The following is a 21,481-nucleotide window of genomic DNA, read 5'->3' on the forward strand; positions in this document are numbered from 1 at the left end:
CAACATCGAGTTAACAAAGAAATACCGCAGACCATTTTAGAACGACTCTTTTATTTTGAAAAAGAAATGTTTTAAGTCACTTGTAGCTTTGCCTGCAACACAATCGCCTCCAATTTATTTTTCTTCAATTCCTTTTTTTTTTTTTTTTAATAAATTAGAATGGTATATTATGCATGCAATACCGCATTAGCCGCTTAGGTTTTCATCTTTCACAGAGAAAATAAAAAGATCAACACAAAAAATAAATAAATAAATAAATAAATCCCTTAAGAGTCCAGATGATGCTGCTTGGAAACGGGTGGTCGGAGAAGCCACAGCATGAAGCGATGTACACAGTTTGCGGTTGCATAGTACAGTACATGAAGTTCCTCATTTTAAAACAGCATGCCGTTTTGTATTGCACATTACTGAAACTTTGTATACTGGACCTCGCTGCTGTTCCAAGTGTCCCACATGGGTTGTCTCATTTCAGCACATGTATACAGCAAATAGCATCTCTCAAAGACATTATGTACATTTATTTGTTATAAAAATAATCGCCAGCAAATATTCATCTATTACTTTTCTACTGGAATAAATGGTTGTTCTTTTGCTTCTTCTTTTTTTTTTTTTTTTTTTTTTTTTTACATTTTACCAAATAAACTCCTCCTTATTAGTTCTATGTTGTGGTCAACTTGAGATTTATTCAGTTAAAAGAAAGTCGTGAATTTTGTTTTAAAGACAAAACGTTTAGCCACAAGTAAACAAGTTAAATGAAAGCCAGGAGATACATTTTCCTCAGGTCTGTGAGTGTTGTTTTGTTCTGGTCTAATTCAATGACTCAAAATGTTCCTCGATTTGTTCAGGGCGTCTACAAAGAGAAGGATGGCGGGACGCTCGTCTGGAAATCCCTTCTGATTGTCTCAAGCAGCCCAGCTCAGCATTGGTTGGTTTGATTTCGAATGGTAAATGGCTCCCCGTTCAATCAACCAATGGGAGTTTTATGCTATGGGGCACAGTGAGACAGATAAAAGCTGCTTGTAAACGGAAGCGCTTTTCTTTTTTTTCCATTTGAGTGCCTGTGGTAACAGTGGAAAACAACTGTGGAAGGAATAAAGAGAAAATGAGGGCAAAGAAATCCACTGATTCTTGTAAGTAGCTGACACCGTCATACTAGATTCACATTATAGGAACAGCTGCTGAAAAACCATCTGTTATTTGCTTACTCTTTTGTGCTATATAATATTAGTATCCAGATCTATACAAAGCGATCTATTTCACATTATGTTGCATTTAAATCAGCTTTAAACCAGAGAAAACTCAGTATTTCAGGTTGGCACTGATGTTAACAGAGGGTCTTTTGAAAGTTCCTCGAATTAGGCCTTGCAAATTAGCAAGAAGTCCATGTCAGGCTATAAAATGCAAAAGGAGGCGCACTTTTAGGAAGTTCCTCATGACAAACTGAAGCACATATTAACAAGACCTCACTGACATTCACAGTGGACTATTCTGCACAGAGACAGAAAATAGGTTACCCTTTATAAACCAGACAAATTCTGTTTAAGGTGAATAATGTTGACCGTATGTTAAGAATGCTTTCTTTCCCAGATAGACAGAATAGAAATATATTAGCTCAAAACATGAACAAATGGTTACATTTATTGTTAAATATTGTCATTAAAACATAAGTTTTTTTCTTGTCTGGTGTTGTTGACTTAAAGACCAACAGCCTCTGAATGCTGCCATCTAGTGGTCGCTGCATGCTTGTGCAGCCGCTACATCATAGTTGGGATTTGGTCAAACCTTTAAAGTATCGTAGGAGAGATGGCAACAAGGAAAAAAGCAAATTGCACTAAAGCAGCTGCTCCCAAATGACCTTTTGTTGATTTAAAAGCAGTTTTCAATAAATAAATGTATTAAACTATTATATATAGATATCATTCTGTATAGATCTCAGACAGAAAGAAAACCCCAAAAACATTAATTCACTATTTGTAAGGCACCAACCTTATCTGGTGCAGCAGCAGTCACTACTGTACATCATTTTTGTCAGAAGGGAGGAGCTCTAAATGTTTATAGTAGCTTCAGTTTTTTAAAACATGCCAAAAAAAAGAAAAGACTGTACATATCTGATATCAGAGACCACATCAGCAAAACAGATTTTTTTTTTTTCCACCCCACTAAAAATTATACTTCCCTGGCTGTGTATCTTTTCCCCATAACTGCAGTGATTAAAAAAGACATTGCTTAATTGAAATCAGTAAATAAACCTATTGTTTGAGTGAAACAAATGTTAAAAGGAAATCAAAAAAATGACACTTAATTTACATTTTTATAAATGGGTTTTAAAATTATTTAAGTTTTTGAGTAAATATTAATGTATTACTCCGTTAACTTGTTTATGGTTATCTGTTCATTTTGGCAAGGGTCTGATTTGGTCCTCCATACACTGAAAGAAAATACAAAGGGTTGCGTGGCTCTGTCATTCACTGTATTAGGCTCATTTGCAACAATTAGTAGCAACTCAATAGTGACGACAAATTAAAGACAATAAAAATAAAAAAAGGACATACCGAAGCTTGTCTGTCAAATATATGGAAGTCAGAGCAGCCAAAATGATATGACCCTATCATCTTTTTATCCCAAGAGACTACAAACATATTTACTACATATTTACTACAATTTTGTCTTTGCAATATAAGGACATACCTATCTTATTACTTCAGGACAACTGAGAACAACAAGATAGCTCACATTTTTTCCTCAGATGCTTCTTTTAGATAAAGGCTGAAAATAGGTACAATTTGTTGTTTGAAGATAATCAGACGATTAAGTCAAATTGACATGACATCTTAAAAGTATAGAATATTGTGTATGTAGTAAATTATGATAGCAGGGCTTTAAAAACAACCGCAGCAGCTCTATGTTTCAGTACAAAGCACCATGTGTGTAACCCCTTTCTGAGGGGGTTGTTTCAGTGCACATTCTACCATAAAGAACAGAAATATAAATGAAGAGACTTTTATCATTGAGATGGCTCCACTTCTATGTCATGCAACCCACTGAAACACTAAACTTTCTGAACGTCGTATACCGATGCTTAAAATATTTTTCTGTCATTTCAGTGTACTTGTTGAGTTACAAACCTCAGGGATCCAGAGATATCACTCATCTGTAATTTGGGACATCATTTTCTCCTCTTTTTTTTTCTTCTTTTTTTTTGTGCCCTATACTTCTACAAACATCAAGTTGATTACAGAAGGGTTCTATTTTACGTTTGGAGGGAACATGCTCTGCAGTCAGGACAACATGCCAGCTACACAGAGAATGAACATGATGCAACCGATCCTGTCACATTTTTTACTGTTTCAATCCCCTAAAACCAACGACAAGGAATTTGATAGCGATTAACCAAAGGCGTGACTTACTGGTAACCAACATCTGTGCGTTTGTCTTACTTCTAAAGGACTTGGATTTCAATGCAAATAAATGCAAAACAACATGTAGCTTCAGCAGCAGATGCTCTTTTAGGTCTATAAAAAGAAACGGTTGCCAGTCCCTTCATTCACCCTGCCAGGGGCAAAAATATCAAGACAGAACATCCCAGTCTGCTCAGTAGGTTCTCAGAGCATTGGTTTTTAAGCCAGTCCACATTTCAACAACATCAAATGCATGTCAAGTAGTATTTTGCTATTGTATTTCACTACACTATCAGACAGACTGTCACAGCTATTGGCTTCTCTACCTCTCTAAGTGCTAGCTGTTTAGAACAGAAGCAGTATTGCCTTCCCCTACAGTGTAACTGAGATCTGATCCCAGCACCATCAGAATCCGTTCCACTTTTGACGGCGAGGGCCTTCACCCAAATCAAATCCTAAAGCTATGCTACAGAAAAGCTGGCCTTGCTCAAAGTGACTTTCAAATAGCAAAATAGTTTGGGAATGTGAAGCACCAGTTTTCAAAACTAGCAGCCGGATATCGTCTCCACAACCAAACCACCAACCCACCACCAACCACCTACCCACGACCAGGTGATTTAGAAAAGTGGACCTCCATATTTACACCTCGTCACGGGAGAGTCCAGAATGCTAGGTACAAAATATCAATGAAGTGGATGCAGTGGTTGATCATCTATCAGCATGCAATAAGCTAAATGATGAGTGGATTTATACAAGGCCCAGGACGGGGGGGCAGCGGCCTTCAGCAGTCTGTGTGCAGTGGACTTGGTGCGATGTTCCAGGCACTTGGAAGCCCATACATCATCACCTCCATAAATAGCTTGTTGACACAAAGAACAAGCACAATCTGTGCTGCACATCTGCTGAGCATTGTGTTAGTACAATCCCAAAAGGTCCCAGGAAAATAAATTAAAGGAATTCATTTTACAGTATTAGTTAAAGTAGACATACGGAACCTCCTGACTACTCACGCTGTTGACTGATGGGGGGGCGGGGGTGGGGGAGTGCCCTGACAGCTTGATTAAAAACAAATACCTGAACACGGATTTGTTTGACTTTGAAAGAGAAAAATAGCCAGGTACACAAAACTAAAGCAAACAGGTACAATTTGGGACCGCCTTGGCTCTATTGCAGCGTTTATTTTGGGTAGCATCTGGGCCGCTTTGTGCCCAGGTGGGGACAGAACTGGGCTCAGAGCCGGTGCCGGGAGTCATGGCTATAGCTGCCCGGTGAACTGCGATTGCGATGTGGCTTGTATGCATCCTGATAGGGGTCCTGGTAGTCCTGGTAGGGGTCCTGCTGCTCTCGGCTATGCTGCGAGCCAGAAGACATGCGGTTCCGTCCCTTGTGTGCCCGCTCGTTGTGGTAATTTTCGTCTGATGTCATCAGGTTGCGCCGCTCGTTTGGGGTGGAATGGTCTCCCGTGTGGTTGCTCTGTCGCATTCTTTGGCTCTGCTAATCACACCAACATAACGAGGACACGGGTAAGTTTCAACAAATAAAGAAAGCTCTGGAGGATTTGGACAATGATCGACCTTTTTGAAACACAACGTTTGAAGTGATCACAGCAAGTGATTTGTGTGCTCTGGGACTAGCTGATGTGTACCTGCAGACCAGAGATGCTGGTGGGGTACGGGGTGAGCGTGGTTGGGCCCAGGTTGCGTCCCAGCAGGGGGTTCAGGGGTGTTGCCATCGAGGTATGGGTTGCTTTCCAGTAGGCCTCGAGGTATTCAGCGAGATGCTCACAGGCGTCCTCCAGCTGGTTCTCATCCAGGATGATGTCAAACATTTCCTGTTGGAGCAGATGGTTGGAATTAAGTTTGTGAGGATGAAGAACTTTATGGGAGCTCCAAGGCCAACAAACTATTAGAGAGTACATGAGAGGAGGTACTTACTGGTGGACACTGGGCCAATTTATCTGCTGCCACAAGCTGGACATTCAGATGTTTACTCTGAGACTTCCCCCTAGACTTGACAAGCCTCTGTAGAACCTGGATGAAAGAGAATGAGAGTACATTGACTAACGTATCACAGCTTTGGGTGGACTCCTGTTCATCCCCTCATCACGTCCTGACTGCAAAAATTCATGGATTGTAATTCTAAATGACTAAATGACACATAAAAATTACTGTGCTTATGTGTGCACAGAGGTTTAGAAACATTCAAATTCTAAGAATTAAATTTATAGATGCTGGGTCATTCATTTAATTCATTGTATACTAATATTAATAACACAGTCCAAGGAAATACAAGGTCTTAGAGGGACTCGTGATCTCAGTATTTTTAAAAACTGGTTGAGACGTAGTTGCTGCCTTCTAATTTGGTTGTACACCGGTCACTTTTATTCCCTCAGCTGTAGAGAAGCAATAAACAGTGTGTGACCATTCTCAAAAAAGTGAAACGGTTGAATTGGAAAAACTGAAAGAAACTGTGGATGCCGTGGGAGACGTGTCCGTTTAATTAACCCTCCTGATCTGAGCGATCGCTGCCGTAGTCCCAGTGAAAGAAGGAAAGAAGTGAAACAGACTTCCATGCAAAAGGTGCCTCTGTGAAGACACTAAACCACAAATCTCTGTAGGCTGATCAAAGGCTTTAAAGGACAGTATTTCATGCTAGGTCTGAGGTAACAATGTGCTTGTGATGATCCGTGAAAGGAAAATACAAGCCTAAAATAGAGACTGTTACCTTTAAAATATCTAGGTGCTCTTGTTGTTTGTCCGCACCTGAGTGACTCTGTTGCACAGTAGCTGTGGAGATCATGTTAAATAATTTTTCTTATGCCGTATCGTCTACGCTCGGAATGATTATTAATCCACGTAACCCACAACTTGCGACTGTATTCATCACAGAGAGCTAAAACTGATCTATTTTTATTTATTTTTTTATGTTTAACGTACCTTTGGCGAGGAGACTTTAACATGTACGATGATGGGAGCCAGGGAGGTCTTGAGGAGCTGGGCCGGGTGGTTAATGGTGTCAGCGTCCAGCACCACCAGCTGCAGGGAGCGGGCTAACTCAAAGATCCTCTCGATCTCACTTTGCACCTCAGCTGATGATGGGACAGTTCAAACACAAAAAGATACACCTGGTGACACATGATTTCAACTTCCAACACTTTTCAACACTTCATGTGTGAGCCAGTATGTCAACATGAGAACTGGACTTGTGGGGCTTTCTCACCTAAACTGGAGCGAGTGTTGGATCTTTCAATTATGGCCCTCTTGCTGGGGTTGTTAAGGACAGACCTTTTGGCCAGTGATATATCTGCTGTGACTCGCGTTATAGATATCCTGGAAGAAGAAGGTTATAGACGTGGAAACAGATTCACACTGTGTGCATGTAATCGTACCGTATTTTAATCATGATACAAAAAATTTAAAAATAAAGTACTTCTATCAGATCACTTGCATAATTCATTTTGTCTTACCTGCCATCAAATCTGTGCTTGAGGAAGTCGAATAGTGCTTTCTGCATCATGTCTGTTACCTGCAGAGAAAATGCAAGATGTTGGTGAGGGACAAAGGCTTTATGTTGTTTTACAGGATTAAATGTTAAATTAAATGTATTAGAGACAAGAAAATGAATGACAGACTTGTGTCTCTTCCTTCTCTGATTCCTTCCAATATCAGAACTGAATTGGTTGAAGGCTTGGAATTAGAATATGAGGGGCTAATGCATTAGCGTTAAAAAACAGACTAATAATCTGTCCACAGTGTCTTCCCTGCCTCCCCTCGCCATGATCCTCAGTATGAATAGGAAATATCCATCAGGCAAAGCCAGATGGCATTTCTTCTGGTGCTAAAAAAAACCTGAATGATGTCAATGCCTCATGTGAGCAAGCAGGATGGATATGACATCAGCTCAAACAGGCATCATGTGACCAATCAAAAAGAATTTAAAGCAATATTTAATGTAGAAGCTGATGGCATTTGATTATCTAATAATATTACTAATATTTTAAACGTTTAAAGAGTATTTTCAACATGATTATTATTATTATTTTTTTTTTAATGAAGTTAAGTTTCCAATAGTGATGGACCAATACTACGTTACCACTCAACTCTGCAAGTTTTAAAAATCACAGACAGCTGCTTTTATGCAAAAAGCTCCAATGAGTTGCTTGTACACTCGTCTACACGGCCCATCAACTACTGCTACTGCATAAAGGAGCATTTAGCACCAAAAGAGCCAAAAATGTGAAGCCTATATTTCTCAACATCCTCATCCTCTGTGTACAGTTATAGTATTCAGTGCAGTCCTCGTACACAGTCTGTGTATAGACAGTAACAGAAGCAATAAGGCAGGCTGCACAGGAAGGCCAAAATGTGCCAGTTACTCAACATATTTTCATCTGACCTCTTAGTCACCTCGTTAGTCTGGCTGCAATCTGGATGTTACGTGGGCGATGACACGCTCGTAATTAACTGCGCCAACAGCGAGCTATTTTGGGGGACTCCGGGAAAGACGAGCAAGAACTCATCTCCTTTCTGCAGTCTCGTCCTTTGTGCACCACCTTTTTGTACTTTTTTATGTCGGGTTATCGATTCAGCCGTAAGCTCACCTCATAACCCTTGAGTGAGGGACCCACCAGCACCACGGGCCTCATGGAGGGAACCACATCGTACGGGGGGACATGCTCCGTCTGTTCACACACAGACACAAAAAAAGCAGCAGACTCATCACGAACAAGGAAACTGACTCAAACAGTTTAATATAAAGCAGAGCTGACAGCTGTAATGGACTACAGAGTCAGCTGAACTTACAAGTAGATGGGAAGTTGGTGTTTTGCCATATCGAGGCAAGTAGCAAATGATAAGTTCATTTGTCAAAATGTAATAAAAAGAATGTGACATTTTTAATGCACCTTTCCTGAATTATTATTATTAGAATAATAATATATATTTATTGTCTCAACAATTAACACATCTTATGGGATTTTGTGCCAAAACATTGTTTATGACCAACATAGGTTTTATCATTTGCTACACAGATGGATGGATGTGACCAAGTTTCACAGGAACAACACAGGACTATGCCAAAGTGGAAACGCTAGATATGGTGGCCAAGAAAATGGTGGGTACATTCTTAGAAATACATTATTGAAGTAGTAACGGTTCTATTTTTTCTATGTGTGTGCAGATAGTTCAAAATGTTCAATGCAGCATAATACAGAAAAGGTTCAAATCCAAAGACGGCCACGGAAACAGAGAAAATATTGTGTTTTAAAATCACAATTAGCTATTGGGTTATAGCATCATATTTTGAAGCCCATCTATTCACCTAATTGTTGCCAAAATACCGAAAACTTTCCTAAAATTACAATTCAAGGTACTGCAGTGATGGTGATGATCGGGCGCTGTATACTTCAGTCGGGCTGAAGTATTTCATGGCATGAGACTGTAACTTCCTGTCAGTGCTACTGGTTCCTGTCATTTCATGATGGCAGCAACAGGAGTCGAGTGGATGTGGAATGAGTGGGTTTTACCGTCACCAACTTACCACTTTCTGTTTCTGCTTTCCTGTGGGAGGGGAGAGAAGACAGTGAGAGTGCCGTCAGTAGCTGCTGCGACGGGGGTCGTCACCAGAATATCTCAGAAACATGCTTGACATCGTCACGTATTCATTTCATTCATAACAAATGAAACCTATCAAGGATAACTGGATGCAACAAATAAAAAAGTGTTTCTATTGTCCTAAGGTTATATTCACAAAGTCACATGAGAGCAGTTCAGAGGGGGGGTCATAGGCTTGTCGTTGGGTTCACACTGTGGTAAGCCCCAGTCTCAGAGCGCCTGCAGTCCTCAACTGGAGGAAGAGGAGGATCATGGGAAAATGTACCAACAATCTACGCAGTGAACTTATGCTCTATGCAGAGACATGGGATGCTTTTAGAGTCTTATTATCTCTATGTTGCCGTGGTTCAAGAAACTTGGCTCTAAGCTGGCAGCTGGCTACTAACAGCCCTCTCCCCCTGTCCGATGTTCTCACCTGCTGAGGATATGAGCGGTCGGATAGAGGCAGATACCTCATCCTCTACACTGGAAGAGGAATTCCCTCCAGACTTACTGGAAAAGACAAGAGGGGATAAAGAAAGACAGGAAAAAAAAAAACACCAAAGTATTAATGCCGCAAACAACTGAAAAGGAAAGAATTGCTTAGACTTTAACTGACCATTCACTGCAGAGGAAAAGTGACGACAATTTTCAGTTATAACCACAGTAATCCAGACACCTCTGTCTTTCCCTTCTTCACTTTCTATGATTTTATTTGCACGGAGCACATATTACCTTTTTAAGACTATTGGTCAACAAAATCTAGAGGCCTGGGGTGACTAGAGTCGATAAGTGAACGCCATTAGATTAGATTAGCACTTATATTTAGATTTAATCAGCTGCAACCTGACAAAGTGCTGGCAGAAAAAGGTCAAACACATATGACATAAACTCATTTACAGACCTCAGATTTGTGCGCTTTGCAATAATCAATTCTGTTGTAATGCAAAAGCTGTAAGAACCAAATGAGTCTTTTCAGCCACACGGCATCAATTCATTCAAACTCACGCACAAAACCCAACATGAAAAATTATTATTTATAGATCAGTGTCTCAGATATCTAAAGCTGATTCTCTCATGTTGTTTTTTTAGTTCACAGTGATAATAGCTGTTTAGTTATCACATTAAATGACCCAGATTTGACGAGATCTCCTTTTGTGGAGGTGAAAACTCTTGAGTTTCTGTCCTGCTTGATCCATGTGGATTTGGGAACATGTGATGTGACGTGATATATATGTATTAATATCAGAGAGCTCTTCAAGATACTGAAAGATGCTTTTTTTCTGAATTTCTCAGCCACGGAGAAAACGTCACCCCGGTTAACGGGGTTCGAACGTCTCTCCCTGTGTGCGAGGCTCGGCGACAAAAAAAGCCCCAGAAGTAAGCGAAGCGCCGAAGCCCTCCAGTCTAGTGAGATTAGCGTTAAACTCAACATCAAGGCTCGAGGAAGTGTACTTCACAAACGCTGGATGACAGAACATTCAAGACACATTACGCACGAGGAAGCTAGAAGGTTGATAGGTGGGCTAATTACAGCTATTGGAAGTGTTTGACTGGTACAGTCAGCGTGAGTAGAAGGGATGGTGTAAATAAGCATGAGTCAGGGGCAGACCTGGGTCAAAGTAAATCACAGAGACTTTTATGAAGGAGCTAATGGACGAAATATATTATATGCAATTAAACCCTAATTCCTATTGCACAATGCTATCAGGCTTAAACATGGTTACTGTACTATTAGGTAACAATCGGTAGGTAACATGTATTTTTACTATAAATTAATCTGTCTGCTATTTCTCCAATTAATTATGAAACATTTTGCTTAAAAAATGTCTGAAAAGGATATACAGTTTACTATCAAACTAAGAAAAGCAACAAATTCTCACACCAGAGAAGCTGGAAACAACAAATGATTTGCTTTTCTTTTCACAAATGACTAAAATGATTAATAAAAACAAAGTCAAAACAATTGTAAATTAATTTTCTGCTAATAGATGAATTAATATTGTCTCTGATGCTGGTTTAAAAGTGTCCCACACTACCTAGAATATCATTTTCACCCTTATGGAAGTTTATATGTAACAGTAGGCTGTAAACTAAGATAATTCAAAACAGATATTTTAAAAGTAACACCATGGATGTGAATTTAGTTTCCCCAGATGGAAGCTACTGCGCACAATTGTGACTATTTTCTAGTTATGCAAAGTTGCTGTGCTTTAGTCTGTTTAGCATCAATTGAGATCTTTCAGTGTAATCTAGCTTTTTAGACATACAGGTACAACCATAAAAGAAGAAAACTCAAAGGAATAACAGTTTTTGTTTGGCCTTATAAGGAGGTTTAGTTTGGTACACGAGTGCATTTTCCAGTCGCTTACCCTTGGACTCGTCCTCTCTTTTGCTCCTGCTGGAGCCGAATGTTTTCGAGCTTCAGAGGGCTGGGAATGAAGCCGATCTCACAGCCCTCCTTCACTAACCGACCGATCCACCAGTCATTGTTGAACTTCTGAAGGCGCAAACGTAAAAAAAAAAAAGGAGGAAAATGGAAAACATCTAATCAGTAATGGGTTAATACAGAATTCCATCTTTCCCAAACTGATTGACATATACGGTAGATTTCATTTCCCAGTACACGTGTACCTCTTTTATGTGGAGGAAGTCCTTGGCGTCAAAGGAGATGGCTGTGGCTGGTACTGGGACATCCTCATCCAATGCGCCACAATAGCTGACGTTGGTCCTTACAGCAAATGCAACCGGTTTGGTCTGGAGGGCAGGAACATAAGCTTAAGAAAATGCACTGCTAAGTCTTTATTCGTTTTATTTTTTACTGGCCTGCAAAAGCATTAACCCAAGAACAATGAAAGCTTAATTAATTTGGTTGAGCAGCGTCACAGTTTGGCTACCTTGGCTCTCTCCAGTTGAACGGCAGCCTGCTGCTCCCTCTCCTGCCGGCTCTGACCCGGTCCTTGGCTCTGGCTTGGGCTCTGGCTCTGGACCTGGGCCTGCACCTCCCGCTCCTCCTCCAGAGAGACATCTGAGTCTGATGGTCTGCTAGTGTATGAATCAGCTGAGCCCTACAAACAAACAAACAAACAACAACAACAAAAGAAAAAAACAGTTGGATAAGCCAATTATAAGCCATGGCTAATTCAAATAAGCGTTAGCACTCTGATCCTAAGAAGGCTGATTTAAAAAAGCTAGATGCATGACCTTCATTGTTGTTTAAAGGATGTACTATAGCTTTAACCTGGAGCATTTGAACTGCTAAGCATAATAATGTCCATTTACTGAGGTTTTGGGGTTTACACCAACTTCCAGAGTGCCAAGTCCAGAGTGGAGCTTTGGCACTCTAAATGCAGATCAGATGAAATGGATGACACAGAAAAGAGCAGACTGCCAGGAGCATCTCAGACAAAGTGGAATTTCCGATCCTGTGCCGTCAGCAGTTTGCATGACCGTACACACTCAATACAACTCCCCAGTGGTGACAAATATGATCCACGTTCCCAGAAAGAGGAAGACGAGCGTCTGCTCTTTTGGGGTCTCATTTTTCTTGGACTTGTTTGAGGCAATCATCCCATACGGCCGTGAAGCACTGACACGTGGGGGCCGGTCTATCTGCGCCTGGATCACCTACGTCAGTCAGAGGTTAAAATGTGCTGTCCTGTTTGTCACACTATTAAAGAACTAACAGTGATTCGTTTCTTTGTTGTCTTGTGCATTTTTCTTACACACTGTCAAGGATTTATTTATAGATCACGTTATAGACGCAGCAGTCCCTGCCACACAGGAACATTTTCATTAATGCTAATTTATTTTTTTTTGCTGGGACAAGACTGGACCAAGCACTCCCTTCTGCTGTGTTAATCTAAACAATCAGCCGCTAATGATGATTCAATTAAGGAAGGCCATTAGTCCCAAGGAGATCAATCAAGTTAGTCATCCCAGCTAAGCACTTTTCTTTTTTTACAAGCTAGCAGCAGCAGAAGCGAGGCCTGACTTCAGCACACTGTTTGATTGTGTGCAAAGACTTTTGTCATCACTCTTAACGGGAGGAGTGGAAATGTATCTGCAGAGCTGGTCAAGTTCGGTCAGATGAAGCTCTGGAACTTCGACGTTTAGATGCTTTTTGAAACAGGAAGCCTGAGTCAGTTAGATTACGACTGATCCAGATCCTGATACTGGGCAGTCAGAGACACATCAGCTTTTCATTTTGCCTCCTTTTCAAAAAATCCTTCAATCCAACGCCGATAAGTCATAGTCAACGTCATCTCGTGGCTCTGCGTGGAATATCTGAGGGTGCACTGTAGCATCCGATCCATTATCCAATGGAGTAGCTTCAGCATGTGACTCATCAACATCAGAATCCACTTAATGACATCACGACGCATGTTTCCCGGAGCCACGCAGTCACAGGGTCAGATAAGAAATATGGCAGATTTTTTTTTAAGAAACGTATGAGGATTTAGCATTTCATTGTGGATAATTAACATCTTTCCACCGTCCTCTGTGAATGGGATCTCGGTCCATCTCTTAGAGGCACAGAGTGTGATGAACACTAAATGGCTCCTCCTGGCTGTGGTGGCTTCCTGACGTCCGCTCTTACAGCCTCAAAGGCAGATCGCAGGCACACACCGCACACACATGCAGATTTAGATGGAAACCACACAAAACAGTGTGAATGTCACACATCAGAAGCCATCTGCCTAATGTGCCCCCACCCCTCCATCCTTCACAACCACCCACCCTCCCAACCCCCTTCCAGCCAAGCATAGCCCATCATCACGCTACACTGTACCGTTGGCTAACCCATCACAGGCCTCTTAAATGTGTGTGCAGTGCTTCTTCCATCGATACAACGCACAGCAAGAGAGCACAAAGGGAGCTTCACACGCGCATCCAAACACTCACCGCCTCCGAGTCTTCAAATCCATGCAGGTACAAATTGTCATACATGGAGGTTTGATATTCCAACGAGCGCCTCTAGAAGAATGAGGGGGAAAAATGAGAGTGGAGGCGGAGGAGGAAGGAGGGGGCAGCAGAGAGAAAAAAGGATGGATGGGGGGGATGACGACAATCCCTTCCCTCCACGGCAGAGAAGAATAATTTAAAAAAAAAATATATCTCCCCTCCCGTTGGATCACGCCTGGTCCTCCGGAGGCCCGTTCGCTTGATGGATGCAGCTTCTCCCTGATCCCAGAGCGCTGCTGGCTGGCTCACATTATAGGATGGAGAGGCTCTCCCTGGAGGTAGCCCAATCCTGGCATTTCATTTCATCAGGCTTCCGCGCACACACACATATACATATATACAGCGAGAGCAGCAGAGAGGAGCAGCATCAGCAGCAGCAGCAGAGCAGTGGATCCTTCCTCAATATCCAAGCTTGATGACAGAGCCAATGTGCAAGGAGCTGATTGGCTGGCTGGCCGTCCACTAGGCTTGGATGAGCGCTCTCCTTGATTTTTTTTCTTTTTTTTTTCTTTTTTAGTGCGGGGTGGTAGCAGGGATCGGGGGAGGGGGATGGAGGAGTAAAAGAGGGGAGCAGCATCCTCCATTTCCCTGTTACCTCTCCTCGTCCTCATTCTGCCTACTTATTCTCCAGAGAGAGAGGAAAAATACATCAAATCTAGTTCTAATAATACAGTGTTTAGAAGGAGTGGCTGTTTATTTTTCTTTGGACGACCAAATCAAGAGGGACATATCGTCACAGCTAAAATAAAACACCACATGACGTGATCTCCATCGGAACTGGTAACTCAGATGTGAATGTTTTCAGATTTCCTTCGTTGTCAGTGATACTAAACAAAGCATCTCTGGGCGTATGACAATACAAGCAACACTGTATTGTTGCTCTAAACAGCTTTCTTATCTTTCTTTTCTATTTTGTGACATTTTACTAGCCAGACAACTAATCAGTCAACAATCGACTAAGAAAATACTTGGACTGATGTTGAAAATCAAATATCAAAAACTCAGAATTAAGAAAGCTGATTAGATAGTTCCCGATTTTGATTAGTTTTAAACTGAATTCAAATTTCATATAAAACGGAGAAGCCAATCAGCAAATTTTTGATTAATTAATCAATCCAACAAGTAGATTTTCGTGACACATATGGTGTTAGTTGATGCTTTACAGTTAGAGTTTATCCTAGCTGCATGGGACAGAAATTTACATTTGAAGTCTAAGAGGCAGCTTGTGTGTTTTTTTTTTTACATATTACCACAACTAAGAAAGCTAGTATAGGCCAGAGGACAAGCGAACTATGACTACTGTAGCCTAACAGAATACTAACTAACAGCTGTTAAACCCATTTGCAAGAGTCAGAACTGAATATCTGACAACACGGAGCTAGGCTTATTGAAATGAAACCTCTGAGCCATATCTCTTTAAAACCCTGTACTTGGTAGTACCTTATATTGTACTGAACAAAGTTTCATACATCCAAAATACTATACGCCTTGCAAGCAGACACTGTAACATCAGTGGCCGCTTGCAGAGGGGATGGGTCAGGGTCTGCATGAGAGCTCACTTGAAATAAAATTACCCAGAGAAGACATGGTGAAAATATTGCACAAGAGGAAGTTTAAAATCACACCGTCCTATTGCATGACGACGGCTGCAGTATCTTCTAAAACGTATTGTTGAAAGGAAGAAATTAAGGCCACACCACTGCACGTGCCTCACTGTATTTTACATGGCTTGATGTTTCAGTTTGAGGAGAATTTAAACTACATGCATAGGAATAATCGTCTGGTGAACCTATTTTGTAGATGATAACCATGTTTTGCACTTTACATTTTGTAGAAAAAGAATGTATTACATTCAGTAGATATTCTCAACTATTGTAGATTGAGACATTTCTATTAAAGGTACCATCCTGATGTGATTTACGTCTTTTACTGGTGGAGTGCAGGCGTGTATCAGCAAATTGTCGCCCCCCAGAGTCGACAGCGATATGTACAACGTCTGCCATGTACCCGTGATATATAGAAATTTACTGGAGGTATTTTTAGAAATTCTTTGTCTGGAATAAGGGAATAAGCACACAGAAATGTATGTATTGAATCATAGCATTCACATCTGCATGGCTGCAGCTTTGTATTTTATGATCAAGGTTTTTCCCTGCAGGTCTGTACCTGTCTGAGGATGAAGCTGGTGGAGGTGGTGCTGCCATCAGACCTCTTGAGGCGGCTCCTCCTGGAATAAGTCCCTCGGTTTACCTGTGCAACAAAACAAAATCCCAACCAGCATTTTTCGTTAAGTTTTCATGTAGGTCGCAGCAAGCAAGGAGACACAAGGAAACAGCTCTTTAAATGGAACAATAAGGTCAAACGTTGAAGTTAACTTTAGCTCGCTGCATGTAAGCATATACATTTCTCTTGACTACTTACTTTTCTCCTTACCTCTTCACTTAGTTTCTTTCTCTCCTCCTAAAACTCCAAATATACCAGCAGAGATCATCTCCAGGGAGCCAAATTAATTATCTGCCAGTGATTTGCCCCATTTTTGTTCAAGTCTCCGGAGTTAATGACAATGTCACTGTTAAAAAGTCAGAACCTACTTCCCTGAATTTATAAAACAGGGCCATTAATCTGGGTCACCATCTCTCTCCTGCCTCTCGACTCAAGCCTCCAGCCAAAAGCCAAGAAGTGATGTGAAAGATGGAGTTAAGTCTATGAATATCTTTGCTATTAATACTCACAAGTAACCCTCCAATGATTGATCAAGCTGAAGATGGATAAGACATCTAGCAGAGGCGGATACATCTACCAAAGATCTGCATACTTTAACACATAATACAAATATGTAACAGGCTATTAAAATAAGATGCACTGTAGGGGAAAGCAGCAATCACAATGTTAGTAAAAGTACATCAGTTAGAAGAAATAAGACTTAAGTTAATGGCAAAAATCACAGGATTAGGAGAATAACATGGTATGAACTTTAAAACATCAAGTGGAAATGTGTGATATGTCAAGAAATATTTTTATTTTTATGTTTTTCTTTAGGAAAAGGGTTTATTCAATAAACAGCATAATAAAAAACACTGCTTCCCATATCATGGCATGGTTTTGTTTTTCTTCTATGGCACTTTATTTCTGAAACAACCGCAACTATTCAAATGTGAGGTGAGTTTCCTGAGCACAAAGCAATTAATAAGACATAAACATAAAGAAATTAACTGACCTGGATTATATATTGTATTACTATTATAATATTCTGTTCTGAACATTATAATATAATGTTCACATTAATTTAATATACTCATAGAAGGTAAGACATGAAATAAAATATAGGGTTTTTAACAACAAAAAGTGTAATATTACATATATAAGTGTGTTTTTGTCTAAAATTTGCTGTCATATTCATACCCAGGGCAACTTCCAGTGAGTTAATGTCTTTAGTGACTTTTTATTAATTTGTGTAAGCGTTTAAATGATGTTATCTTTATCCTGGTGCAATAAAATGTACAAAAACAGTCTCAAATAATGTTCTGGTTGTATTTTAAATAAAGCAGAGTAGAAGCTACGCTGCATCTGACCCACCTGAAAGATGGGCGCTTGGATACCCTCTCCAATCTTGTTCCGTATGTAGATGTGCCGGGACATTTCGGCCAGGACATCGGTCCAGAGGGCTGGCTGCTCCGGTCCAGCCCAGCGGAGGGGCGGCGGGTTCCGGGATTCGTGCTCCAGCTTCACGCCACGAAGCAGAACATGAGCGCTCGCGAGCTGCTTTCCTCAAGTGTTGGTCCGGCACGAGGCAGGTGTGCTCCCGCTGCGCGCGCCGAGGGGGTGCGTCAGACACACTGCTGCCCGCACGCGCAACTCAAAACCAGATGCGTCCCTAATGATGGACGGAACTATTTTAGAAACAAGGAGGGGGGTGTTACCTTTAATGTCACTTCAGGTAATTACTTTTAACCTATTAAGGAGCTATTTTTACCACACACCAACTAAAGAGGAACATTTATGCTAAAATAAATGCAAAATAATGAGTAAACAAAGTTATAATATGATATATCGGGGTACATATAACATATGTTTGTCACAGAAGTCTTCATGTCCCCCTGGGTTTAGTCTTTATTGTCTTGCAGATGGTCTTTTGTGTGTTTATTTAGCTGTATTTTGCTTTCAAAATCAGACCGAAACATATTTCCATTTTTGTTTCCTCTATGTGTGCCATGATTTGAGCTCTAGTTTTGGACTTTCGGCTACTCTCACCAGGAATATTATCAGAATGCATTCTTCTATTTACCTGCACAGCCTCTCCTCTCTGTTGGCTCACTTGCAAAGCACAATAACGTTGAATCTCCCTAATGGCTACTGATAGATTTATTTATTTATTTAAAGCCTGCTTCAAATCCTATTTCCCCCATGAAATGCTGATAATGAATGTGGCCAAATACTTTCATTGTTGCCCCATCTGCCAAAACCCTTCCTTGGCTAATTTACTGTAAATGTTGCGTTAAAGATATTTTCCTTTGTGCTGAGATCACAAGTGAATTTTAACTACATCACCATTTCTGCAAAACAAAACTGTGCGTATTTTGTGCACCTTTCCCTGTCGTAATTTAACACTCAACACATATTTTGCGTTTTACACACTGTTAATCCCTGTATCTATCATGCAATATATAATACACTTTAAAACAACTGTGATACAGTGTTAACGTTTAGGTAATACGTATTCCTTTTCTGGAAATGTCGTTCCATTCTTTGTCCAGCAGATGGCACCATTATCAAACAAAAAGCAGGAAGAAGAACATTAGTTTGACTGGAGCCATTGCTTTGTGCAGGCTGTGTTTTCAGTGTTGCTACTCTATATTTCTTGGGAGATACTGTGCCACACATAAATCAAATGGCACTTCCTGTTGACTCTCACTGTTTACACCACAGATCTATCATTTGAATGCCTCTGTATCCCAGAAGCATTTGGGCTTATTTGAAGAGAGCGTCCTCTTTAAGATGTGCAGTAGATATTTAAAATATCAAGTGTCTCATAATGTTTTTCCATGTGGTTAGTTGCAAGTGCATTATCATACACCGCCTGTGGTGTAGAAAATGTCAATGCTGTCGTGTAATCCTGCTGTTGTAGTTTTTACTCAAGGTTTGTTGGAAGCTTCAGCAATAACTGGGTCAGTTTGTATCCATAGCTTTTCTTTTTTCCCCCACAAAAAAAAGTGGTTGACAAAAATAACCTAGAATATTTTGTAGTCTATCAGGCAAGCTCCTCCATTAGTCTGACCTGAGTGGTCTTTATCTGTGTGTTTTTTTTTTTTCTGCAAGCTACCTGAGTGTCCCTACACTCACCTGGCCAATAACACAGTTACACTGGATAGCCTAAAAATATCGTAGTCACTATGCTTTTATGCCATGTCCTTCCTCACGCTATCTGTTGAGCCTGCGTACAAGAAGAAGCAGCCGTTCCACTCTAGCATGAATTCTTTTCTTTTTTTGAAAAATTTAAGATTGAAAACATCCTGGCCCACTGGCATGGAAAACAAAACTAAGCAAAAACCTATTTTTCCTTGTATGCAGTAAGCATGTGATGGACGGTGTCCCAGACGTGACAAATGTGACAGTAATGGCTCCCTGAACAAATGCAAAGGGCCCGCTTTGTTTCATAGTCTTCACATGTTTATGGACACTTTGATCAGACAAAGCTCCTCATAAGAGAACTTGGAGGATTAACCAACTTTAAAGTGGAAGGATTAACTCTTTTTCAGACCAATGTAGACTAGTCGGTATTGTGTGACGTTAACTGTCTGCTGTGCAAAAACAGTCTAGGTCTTACTGACCTAATTTATGGTTTTCAAAGGGGTCAAAATAGGAAGTCATTTTCTTGCCCAGATTTTGACCTCTCAGTCAGCAGTTGGACTTCATAAGGGTTAATACCATAAAAAGGTTTAGGGTCAGATGCTTTTTACTTTCCCCTCATCACAAGGTTGAACAAAAATACTAGTATAGTGCATCTTCTATATTCTGTGTAATATTTATGGACGATATGCTCCAGTTTTCCCGTTCCTAAATGGGAAAGGAAAATAGGAATTCACATGAATAAATAAATTAATATAGGGTTGTCTATTCTGGTGAACGCAGTGGTTTTACCAGCAGATTAAACTCTCAGACTGCAGAGCAGAGGTGCTCACTGGACTGGGAACAATAAACACTGGAGTGAATGAATGTTGCGTGAACTTCATTTGGGAGTCGGTGGCTTTTATTAAAAATGGGAGGTAATGTTAGCAGAGTAATCAACCTTTCTTAAAATATTTATTAAAATGTGGCATGGAGGTTACGCATGCATTGTTTTAGATACAGATTGACACCCTGGACTAGCCCTTTTCACCTATACGTAGGAAAACAAGAATAACTGATTCTTGTCTTGCAGATTAAATGGTAAGGGGTATGTGTTGTGTACGTTCTAGGCGAGACGTGTTGATTTTCCAACGGGGACTGGCTGTTACTGACACGACCAGGGTGCACGGTGCCAGACGGAAACACAAACAGGATTACAGCCTCAGTCACAAAGCAGGATTTCCAAGAACTCAGCCTATCAGTGCCTTTTAGAAAGCTGGAGCAATAATCCCTCTGAAGTTAATAGTGGACAAGCGGGAGACGTAGACAAAGCAATCTGCACCATCACTGCAAAAATCACCCTTATGAGGAAATGTATAACACAGCATGTGTATCAGATTAGAATATTATTCTATTCAAAGTGAGATAGAATTAGTTCAAATAGGTTGTAAACTTCAAACCAACTTCCAGGTAACATCTGGACATTCTTCCCATCTCCAGGTGCTTCTATTATTCATCACTTAAGTTCTGCCTTCCTGCCGACACAGAAAATAGAAACACAATCACCAGGATGAAATAGTGAACTTCCAGGCTCTGATGACTAACCTGCATACCTGTATTCGCTCAAGCAACATCCATTATTAAAGACACTGAGAGAGCGCTCGTGCACCAATCAAAGCACTTAAAGGAAATAAACACATGTGAAATAACGTCTGACTGGACAGAGAAGCTGAAGAGTACATTTTGTTATTTTTTTGCAATATTTGTGTCAAATGTTGTGAAAAATGTTAGTAAGTTGGTTGTATTTTTAAGCATGGACGGAGGTAGCCAAAATATTGGCACCAAAATTTCTTTATTCATCTTGATTTTCTTTTTTTCTTTTTTTACAGTGTACATAATACAAAAATATAGAGTACCAAAAGTTCACAGTGTCCAAAAAGGCAGTGTTAAGTCAAATTCACAACAATCAAAACGAACAGAAGTGTCTTTTGGGAGAGAAACAAATCCATTGTGAAATTAAAGATTTCCATTCTCTTGGCCAGGTACATTAAAAACAAAACAAAACATATTGTACAGTTTACACAAACATGAAAGTGCATGCACTTACTTGTATGAAAGGACCCAGACAGAAAAACAAATACGGTATTACCAGAGGTGCTTGTTTCATGCTACATAGACAGAAAAATGGTGAGAGATAAGTTC

The 21,481-nt window shown here is 40.4% G+C and overlaps 1 protein-coding gene across 2 annotated transcripts; it reads right to left on the bottom strand.

Annotated features, from left to right (window-relative positions):
• Window positions 1-4,625: 4,625 nt before the first annotated feature.
• On the bottom strand, window positions 4,626-17,593 carry LOC311509045 (voltage-dependent L-type calcium channel subunit beta-4-like; the record flags this gene model as incomplete). 2 transcript variants are annotated; one of them, XM_084574084.1, is made up of 14 exons in its annotated part: window positions 4,626-4,889; window positions 5,044-5,229; window positions 5,333-5,428; window positions 6,335-6,486; window positions 6,618-6,727; window positions 6,865-6,923; window positions 7,999-8,079; window positions 8,937-8,956; window positions 9,426-9,502; window positions 11,362-11,489; window positions 11,624-11,746; window positions 11,887-12,057; window positions 16,121-16,204; window positions 17,531-17,593. In XM_084574084.1, the coding sequence occupies 14 exons, from the start codon at window positions 17,591-17,593 to the stop codon at window positions 4,629-4,631; spliced, it is 1,611 nt and encodes a 536-aa protein (XP_084430210.1). In that variant the 3' UTR covers window positions 4,626-4,628. The 2 variants fall into 2 exon arrangements, with proteins under 2 accessions (XP_084430210.1, XP_084430211.1); XM_084574085.1 differs by lacking the exons at window positions 16,121-16,204; window positions 17,531-17,593 and adding an exon at window positions 13,895-13,939.
• Between the last annotated feature and the right edge of the window lie 3,888 nt (window positions 17,594-21,481).

This window comes from Chelon labrosus, assembly GCF_963514085.1.
Source record: "Chelon labrosus genome assembly, chromosome: 24".
In the NCBI taxonomy this organism is placed as follows: domain Eukaryota; kingdom Metazoa; phylum Chordata; class Actinopteri; order Mugiliformes; family Mugilidae; genus Chelon; species Chelon labrosus.